This window comes from Clupea harengus, chromosome 24, assembly GCF_900700415.2.
Source record: "Clupea harengus chromosome 24, Ch_v2.0.2, whole genome shotgun sequence".
Taxonomy (NCBI): domain Eukaryota; kingdom Metazoa; phylum Chordata; class Actinopteri; order Clupeiformes; family Clupeidae; genus Clupea; species Clupea harengus.
The window spans coordinates 8,857,686-8,867,685 of NC_045175.1; the positions used below are offsets into that span (position 1 = coordinate 8,857,686).

General features: G+C 42.5%; 1 protein-coding gene across 1 annotated transcript in view; it reads left to right on the forward strand.

Moving 5' to 3' along the window:
- The window catches only part of grin2bb (glutamate receptor, ionotropic, N-methyl D-aspartate 2B, genome duplicate b), a 109,328-nt gene that overhangs the window by 80,775 nt on the left and 18,553 nt on the right, over window positions 1-10,000 (forward strand). The window contains exon 11 of the mRNA XM_042703451.1: window positions 2,716-2,876. Within this exon, the coding sequence (XP_042559385.1) occupies window positions 2,716-2,876 (161 nt within the window). The remainder of the gene's footprint in view (window positions 1-2,715; window positions 2,877-10,000) is intronic.

The following is a 10,000-nucleotide window of genomic DNA, read 5'->3' on the forward strand; positions in this document are numbered from 1 at the left end:
TGTAGTCTCATAGGAAGAAAGTGCTGGACAAAACAAACAAACACACAAACAAACAAACAAACAAGCAAACAAACAAACACACGCAAGCTTAACCAGAGCAGTTCCTGTTCAGATGCACAGAATTACATAACTGACTGAAAAGTTTTGAAAACACTTCTCTTATGATGATGTTAATTAGCTCTGCTTAGTCCGAGAACCGGTGCAGGCAATAGTTTTTTTGGGGGGCTGCTTCTCGTAAGAGAAAACTGATCAGTTCTACACAGAGCTCTTTTATTTATGTATTTATATTATTTTAATATTATTTTTAATGTGTCTTTTGTTGTTACTTCCTCTCTTACAAAATTTCTCTTTGTGGGATCGATAAAATTATCCTATCTTATCGTACCTAATGGCAGGCCACTCAAGCAGGTACCAGGCAGACAGCATCCAACGACACGCAGTCACCTGTTACAGAATTGCTAATTTGAGATTAAATGTGAAAAATGTAAATATCATAAATGTAAAAAAAGGGGGGTTGTGCCACCATTCAGCATTTAGAGTCGTGCGGCAGCCGTACTTCCGGCACTTTCTCAAAGTCTCTCAGAGCTACTGTTCGTCATCCATCACCTTCTAAATGACTTTCTAAATAGCTTCCTCTGTGAGATCACAGCCATGTTTGTTGCTGGAAGCAGCTATGAGCCGATGCGTTCACTTTCCAATATAATCTTGGATCAGGGCTGCTTACCTACACCCCTGACTGGACTGGAAGCACATTTTAGTGCAGTGCATGTGGGCTGGCAGCGAGCGGCTCGAGACGAATCACCATCTGGACAGACTTCTGCAGAGCAAAAAATAGTTAAATGAAAAAAAAATAATGAACACTAGCTATGAGGAGACATTTGGCCCAAACCAATTTGCCCTTTCAGCTTGGACAGTTACATAAATACAAAATTACAGAATCCCCCCCCCTGAGTAAAAGAAATCATCAACTTCTCTCAAATGACGGTAATTATCTCTCAGACACTGTACAAAGCCAGCGATCTACTCTCAAATCCTGACTTATGATGAGATTAAAGATGTTCAGTCTTGCTGATGACAGGAGCCTTTGTGGCTGAGCTCTACTGCTTTAAGGGCTCTACTGCCTCTGATGATGATGAGGAGGGTTAGCTTTAGGGGCTCTACTGCCTCTGATGATGTGGAGGGTTAGCTTTAAAGGTTCTACTGCCCCTGATGAAGTGGAGGGTTAGCTTTCAGGGTTCTACTGCCTCTGGTGATGTGGAGGGTTAGCTTTAAAGGTTCTACTGCCCCTGATGAAGTGGAGGGTTAGCTTTCAGGGTTCTACTGCCTCTGGTGATGGGGAGGGTTAGCTTTAAGGGCTCTACTGCTTTAAGGGCTCTGTCGGTTAAGGATACGTATTTCCGCTGGTATCCGTATTGAAACCGGAAGTGGGTACTTTACTCTGTTTGATTGGCTAATACCAGGACCTTTATTTTTTTGTTGAGAAATTGTGTCGATCGCCTGGCTTTTAAACGATCGTCTTTTTTTTTCCTTTTTTTTATTTCTGCGAAGTTATACGGCTCAATACTCAACTGACTTGTTAACCGAACTTTTACGAAGTCATACGACTAAACACACAAGTGACATGGTTCCTCAAGGATAAAAGAAAGGTCCTCGTCAGGTCAGATGACAAGTTTTAACCAACCAGAGACCGCAGTAAAGTACCCACTTCCGGTTTCAATACGGATCCCAGTGGAAATACGTATCCTTAACCGACAGGCTCTACTGCCTCTGGTGATGTGGAGGGTTAGCTTTAAAGGTTCTACTGCCTCTGGTGATGTGGAGGGTTCGCTTTAAAGGTTCTATTGCCTCTGATGATGGGGAGGGTTAGCTTTAAGGGCTGTCATGCTGGACAGAGGGCAGGGCTTTCAAAGTCTTCTCTATGTTATGTCTAAGATCATAGAAACAGGTGTACATACCGACATAAAGATGCAGATCTACTTGGTTCTACTTGGTACTTGGGTTTATTTAACCATAGCAATGTAGGAATATAGAGGAATATTGATTTTAAATGAGATCTTGTATATAGATCTCATAGAGGAATATTGATTTTAAATTAGATCTTATATATAGATCTTATAGAGGACTATAGATGTAGATCAACATGGTACACAGTCTTATTTAATCATGTGAAATGTAAACAGAGCCTTCATTTCCTAGAACCATATGACCATGACCACTTAATGACTGTGTTAGTGCTATGGTTCCATTAAAGCAGCAATATGGAGTTCTGTTCCAAAACTAGTAAGCTAACTACCTAAAAGGCATGCAAAACACCTTGCAAACACCACCAACAGCCCAGCCGACACTGATAGAACAGATACAACATAGATACAACACACTAACTGGTGTCTTTCGGCAGTTTAGCTGGCAATGTCATGCGTGTGAAAGCTTTTCATCCATTTTTGCAGGGTGTACCAGCCCGTTACACAGAACTACATAGGTCATATCCTGGATGGCTAGTGGGGAAGACACAGGTGTTTATCTGTCCTTCACATGACCCTATGCTATCAAAATGAATTTGAGGATGGTACCAAAACTAGTTGCCTATAACCATATCTCAAAAAGTGTCAAATTGTTGCATAGTGTATCATTAAGAACTATCTAGTTGAAGATTCCTTTTTTGTGAAGTTCTTTCCACCCTTTATCTCCTCTTTCTTCTTCTTCTTCTCATTTCAGTTCCAACGGCCGAACGACTTCTCTCCCCCCTTCCGCTTCGGTACGGTGCCCAACGGCAGCACAGAGAGAAACATCCGGAACAACTACAAGGAAATGCACAGCTACATGACCAGCTTCCACCAGAAGAACGTGGACGAGGCCCTGCACAGCCTGAAGACAGGGTAAGAGAGAGGGAGAGGGAGAGATAGGGGGGTATGGAGGAAGAGATGGATGGATAGATAGAAGAAAAGGAGAGAGAGAGAGCCTGTAGAGGGGGTAAGAGAGAGGGAAGTACGGAAGAAGAGATGGATGAATAGATGAGAGAGAGAGAGAGAGATGCAGTTACATTAGGGTGCGTGTGTGTGTGTGTGTGTGTGTGTGTGTGTGTGTGAGAGAGAGAGAACATCAAAAAGGAGAAGTGTGAGTGAAACGTTGAGCGAAAAAGAAACATAGTTTACAGAGAAGTGAGACAAAAAGATACATACATACATACGTATATATATACATAACAGCTTTCTCTGCTGTACCATATAACATATTTTAATGGATATTTTATTTATATGTAATGTAAAAAGACAGGATAATTATGATTGAAAACTATTTTAGATTTGAAATGAAGATTGAAATGATGACGCATTTCTTTTCTCTCTCAAGTTTTCAATTTGGCTTTATTGTGGAGTCACCGATTGCTTTGGCAATATTGCAAGATATTGCGATTGTTGAGTTGTTGAGTCACTGATTGCTTTGGCAATATTGCAACAAATCAAACCCAAGACTCAGAACAAACAAAGGCCATTTGAAATGAAATGAACTGGGAAGAGACAGATGGACAAAACTAGTGCTTTAGGAGGGAGCAAAGACATTCAACGAAGACGAAGACGTTCAACATCCAAGATAAACATCCTGTAAGATCAACATGTATTACGTCTTCAGACCAGAAAGACAGCCCATGATCTGCTTCTTACTTGAAAATCTACTTGCCAATCATCCCAACCTCACAAAACAACCCCCCAGCCAGTAAGTGAGAGAGGGATGTGGAGAGGGATGAGAGAGAGAGATGAGAGAGAGAGATGAGAGAGAGAGAGGGATGGGAGAGAGGGATGAGGGAGAGGGATGAGAGAGGGAGGGATGAGAGAGGGAGGGAGAGAAGGATGAGAGAGGGAGGGAGAGAGGGATGAGGGAGAGGGATGAGAGAGAAGGAGGAAGAGAGAGGGATGAGAGAGAGGGAGGGATAGAGGGATGAGGGAGAGGGAGGGAGAGAGGGATGAAAATGAGGGAGGGAGAGAAGGAGGGAGCCAGGGAGAGGGAGGAAAGGAAGAGCGATTACGTGAGGGACCGAACAAAGCAGGGAATGGTGGTGGGTGGCAGGGAGACTGAAAATAGAAGGAGAGAATGTAAAGAGAGAGAAAAGAGAGAGAGGGAGCGAGGGAGAGAGAGGATGAGAGAGAGAAGCTACAGAAAGAAAGGAAAGAAATGTGGGGGGTGTAGAGAGGGTGAGTTTGTGCAACAGCAGAACATCCGCAGAGAAGAATCCTGAGGAGAGAGAGAGAGAGTGAGAGAGAGAGAGAGAGAGAGAGAGAGAGCTAAAGTGCTATAGATTTTTTTTTTAAAAGAGCAGGAGAAGCACAGAAAAGAGAGCTATAGCATTACGTAGAAAGAGAAGAATTGAGAGAGACAACGAGAGACAGGATGAGAGAGAAGGATTGAGATAGAGAAACAGACAACTAGAGGAAGAGAGAGAGAAAGAGAGGGATTGAGATAGAGAATAAATCTAATCATGAAACAAAACAAGAACGGTTATTTGGAACACTGGGAAAATCAAACCAAATCACAACACAAATTAGAATGCTATTTGACACTGAAAAGAGATTATTTATCTCCACCGTCAGAGATCCGTACAAAGATTCTTACCGAGCATATACTATGTGCCACAGTCTTGCCTTACAGAAAGGCAGATACAAAAAAACATGGCTTCCAAAAGAGCAGCGCATCTGTGACCACTCTTTGACTGGTGAGGCTGAGGCAGAGATGCACTTTTTTCCTATACTGTCCAAAATTTGAACTAACAAGAAAGAGGTCGTTTTTTTTCTTACAATTCTCAGACAAAACTCCAAATTTGAGTCCTGTAAAGACACAGCTAAATTGGCACACTGGTATTAAGAGAAGGGCAGACTGCCTCACTGGAGACGTGAGACATTGCATTGCCATCGCATTAGGGACAGCAGATCTGCCATTTACTCATGATGCACGACCTAATGTTTGTATTTCATCTTTTGTATAGGCATGTGGGTGTGGTTGGTGTGTGGTGTGTGTGTGTGTGGTGTGGTATGTCTGTGGTGTGTGTGTGTGTGTGTGTGTGTTTGGTGTGTGTGTGTGTGTGAGTGTGTGTAGTATGTGAGTATGTGTGGGTGTGGTATGTCTGTTGTGTGTGTGGGTGTGGTTGGTGTGTGTGGTGTGTGGTGTGCGTGGGTGTGGTATGTCTGTGGTGTGTGTGTGTGTGTGTGTGTGTGTGTGTGTGTGTGTGTGTGTGTGTGTGTGTGTGTGTGTGTGTGAGTGAGTGTGTGCGTGGGTGTGCATGTGACTTTTCATATTACTGCATAGTCTGTCTTTTCCCCCCTCGTTATGTTATAATACACATGAATGTGTCGTTCTACTCTTCTTTGTGCTTTGGCAACACTTGGTATCTAAAGAGCCATGCTAATAAAGCAACTCTGAATCGAACACGAGTGCATTGAGCTGCGAGAGCTCCAGCACCACAGACAAAGAGAGGAATTCAGAAGAAGAAAAAGAGAGAGAGGCGAGCAGCAGAGCGTGGGGATGTGGACAGAGGTGTGAGTGGGTAGACACAGGGCCTATAATAGCATCAGAATCTGCACTCTCTTCTATCTCTCTCTCTCTCTTTGCCTCTCTATCTCTCTCTATCTACCTCTCTCTCTTTCCCTATATGTCTCTCTCTCCCTCTCTCTCTCTCTCTTTCTCTCTATCTCTCTATCTCACTCTCTTTCCCTCTCTCTCTCTATCTACCTCTCTCTCTTTCCCTCTATGTCTCTCTCCCTCTCTCTCTCTTTATCTCCCTCTCTCTCTCTCTTTCCCTCTATCTCTCCCCCTCTTTTCCCTTCTCCCTCTCTTGCTTCTCTCTGTCTCTCGTCCTGCACTCCGTGTTCTATAAGACAAGCAGATGTGGAAAAGAGAGAGCAAGAGAGAGAGAGAGAGAGAGAGAGAGAAAAGAAAGAACAAGAGAAAAAATGTGAGAGGGAAAACATCAAAAAGCTGTCACTTGGTACAGTGTGGGATCAAGTTCAGGAAGTGGAGTGAAGAAACAGGCCGTTCGCTGTTACCATCCTTGGAATTTGGAATACCTCTGTCAGATTTGATCTTTTTCCTACCTTTTTACTGCAGTAATCTTAAAAAAAAGCATGTATATACCTCAACACCAGAAGGTGTGGTCACACTTTCATTGGATGGTCCTCTACAGACCTTCTACAGATGCTCAGATTACAAGCAAACTGTCCGTTAAAACTCTGCTAACTACAGTTTGCGGTTAGGGGTTGGGTTTGGTTAAAGTGATGTACAGTAAACAATGAGAAAGACTGAACTTGAATTTCAACGAACCATCTGTAAAGTCTCTGTAGGCGGACTAATCTAAATAAAGTGTTACCGAATACATTTTGTTACTGCTTACCTGTTCCTACAGGTTTTGGCACATAATGTGAAATGAAATGCCACTGAAATGATAAATAAAAAAAGACCCGAGATGGAGCGATAGAGTCTCTACAGAGTAGTCCAGGACATCGTCTACATTACAATACGTCATTCTCACGGAAAGGTTAACATAACCAATCGACGCCTTCCATTGTAAACAGTGCATCGACAAAGTCAGATTGCACTTTAACTCTGTATCAAGAGTAGGGCTGAACGATTAATTGCATTTGCGATTTAATCGCGATATGATAGAACGCGATTTTCTAACCGCAACGTTCGCGATTAAAAAACGTGGTCTAAAAAAAAAAAAAAAATTTATTTTTTTTTATTTTTTTTTTGTTTTAAGATGGTACATTTTGCACACAGTGTTTAAAAAGTGCATGCCTAGTGTTTATACTTAAAATGACTTTTTTTAAATTACTTAAATGCACAGTGGAAAAGCCACCGATTTGTTGTTCTTGTTTCTGTAATGAGCAGTTAAATAAAAATGTAAAATGTGGGAAAGAATATTTTACACTAAATGTATCTAATATTGTGTTGGTCATATTTAAATCATTCATTACGTTTTGTTGGGAAAAAAAGAGGATAAAAAAAATCGCATATTAAATCGCAATCGCAATATTTTGGTAAAAAATCGCAATTAGATTATTTTCCCAAATCGTTCAGCCCTAATCAAGAGTGGATGCGAATGGTTCGACTGTTCTGGAATGATTAACGTCAAGAGGAGCCGCAAAGGTGAAGTGAAATATACAGCGCTGACCATAGGAAACATATCACCCCTCATATCAGTGCAGCTTATTTCATTACAGTTTACAGATCAATAGATTGTTTGCAGAAGAAAGAATGAGCATAGAAGGTAGGGCCAAGAGCCACAGCTAATACTGTGGTTGGCTATAGGCTAATTCACACTAGCCCAACCAATCTTAAAAGACAGCGGAGGATAAGGGGCTGACGTTAGGTGACCAACATCCACAGACAGCGGAGGATATGTGGCTGATGTTAGGGGACCAACATCCACAGACAGCGGAGGATATGTGGCTGATGTTAGGTGACCAACATCCACAGACAGCGGAGGATATGCGGCTGATGTTAGGGGACCAACATCCACAGACAGCGGAGGATATGTGGCTGATGTTAGGTGATTAACATCCACAAACAGCGGAGGATATGTGGCTGATGTTAGGTGACCAACATCCACAGACAGCGGAGGATATGTGGCTGATGTTAGGTGACCAACATCCACAGACAGCGGAGGATATGTGGCTGATGTTAGGTGACCAACATCCACAGACAGCGGAGGTAAAGTGGAGGATGTGGGGCTGACGCTAGGTGACCAACATTTACATTTAGTCATTTAGCAGACGCTTTTATCCAAAGTGACCGTACAAGGGAGAGAATAAACAAGCTACGAGCCATAGAGACCTAGTGTAGCAATAAATACTGTTTTACATAAGAAATAGAAAAAAGTGCAGGAATGTGATTACTGTAAGTGCAAGTTAAGTACTAGTAGAAGTGCACGTTAGGAAGGGAGGTGCTCTCCGAAGAGTTGGGTCTTCAAGAGCTTCTTTTTGCCCAGCTATGCAACATGTCCCAGGGTGGTGAAAGGTAGAGAGAGCCGTGCGGATGAGTCTCATCCAATGAGAGAGCCATGCGAATGAGTCTCATCCAATGAGAGAGCCATGCAGATGAGTCTCATCCTATGAGAGAGCCGTGCGAATGAGTCTCATCCAATGAGAGAGCCGTGGGAATGAGTCTCATCCAATGAGAGAGCCATGCAGATGAGTCTCATCCTATGAGAGAGCCATGCAGATGAGTCTCATCCTATGAGAGAGCCATGCAGACTAGTCTCATCCAATGAGAGAGCCATGCAGATGAGTCTCATCCAATGAGAGAGCCATGCAGACTAGTCTCATCCAATGAGAGAGCCATGCAGATGAGTCTCATCCAATGAGAGAGCCATGCGAATGAGTCATCCAATGAGAGAGCCATGCAGATGAGTCTCATCCAATGAGAGAGCCATGCAGATGAGTCTCATCCAATGAGAGAGCCATGCGAATGAGTCATCCAATGAGAGAGCCATGCAGATGAGTCTCATCCTATGAGAGAGTCGTGCGAATGAGTCTCATCCAATACTCTACTCAGCTGTAGGTTGGCAGACGACTGGTGGCAGCCAACTATAAATACAACGCCTTACGATAGTAGCTGACCAGGTCACTCCAAACAGCCACGACCCAAATGCCCTATCATTCCCAAAATCAACAGGCAGGCAGGACTGGTTATTTTGTATCGTAGGGGCCAAAATGTGCCACCCCTTAGTTCAGTAAACGCCTTTATGTTTTACCCGTCATTTGTATTCCTTCCACCGCTTTTTGGGTTATTATAAACGGAAGGAAAATAGTTTAATAGTTTCAAAAGCTACATAGATAACCATTTATAAGAAAGAAGCGGCCGTGACTTTTATGGTGGACAGCTTTCCAGTGTTAGCTATTCAGATTTGAAGTTGCCTTTGGTCAAAAATGACAATTCATCTACAGTCATGTATTCCCTGCAGCATTGCACACGCTTCTGCATTCATAAGGTTCAGATATATCTATACAATTGTAAAATACTTTGTTTGAACAGAATCAAGGAGAAGCTAACCTACTTAGACAAATTTCTTTGATGTGGAAATCTACTTGGCAATAAACATATTATTCTACTGAATATTTTCTGATAAAACATGGCAGATGAGTGGATGTCGACTGCATTAAACACAGGTAGTCACACCATCCCAAAAACATGTCAGTGGACTTCAGCATCAAACAGCTGTTGATCGTTGTTGTATTGTTACTTGTTACCAGACGTAATAACACTTTCTTCCAACATTACAAACCAATGGCCTGGACATTAGCATGAAAAATGTAAAGTAGGACGTTGTGAACAGAGAAAAATAGCGCCCTTGACCATTTTACTGCTTTATTTTTTTTATGTTTTAAATTGTGTGTTCAGTTCTGTGGTATTCTAAGTCCACCACAGTTGTACATCTGTGGCATACCTTATTGTTTTGAGGGTTAGGGTCACTGAACTGAGGACAGTCAGTTTCCACCAGTACTGAAGTAGGCTGTGAGTGTGCCCCTTTATTACGAAGTGAAAACTGAATTTATATCACAGTGTTAAAATCGCAATGATTTCTGCCTTAAGTATTAAGGGCTCCCCTACGCAGTCGTTTGAATCTGAAGCAAGTGCTCTCTATCTGATACAGGAGAAGAGCGAGGCGTCGGGAACATCCTACAAGTGCACTTGAACATAATGGGCAAGATAATTTGACTAAAACGCATTGAAGAACGAGAGGTTTAAACTGTTGTAGCGTATGGTCATACACATGGTGTTTCCAGTCATGATGATTTCCTACACACAGGCGTTGGCAATAAGCATCTACGATACAAAAGAACATGTTTTCGTTCTGTCGTTCTTTTGTGTACCGGTACAAATAAAGGAAAGAGTTCCTGCTATGAAGGGTTCCTTTTCGTTCTCTTGTGCTTTTGTGTACCGGTACAAAAGAAGCAAAGACTTCCTGCTACAAAGGGTTATTTTTTCTTGGGCTTTTTGTGCACCGCCACCTACA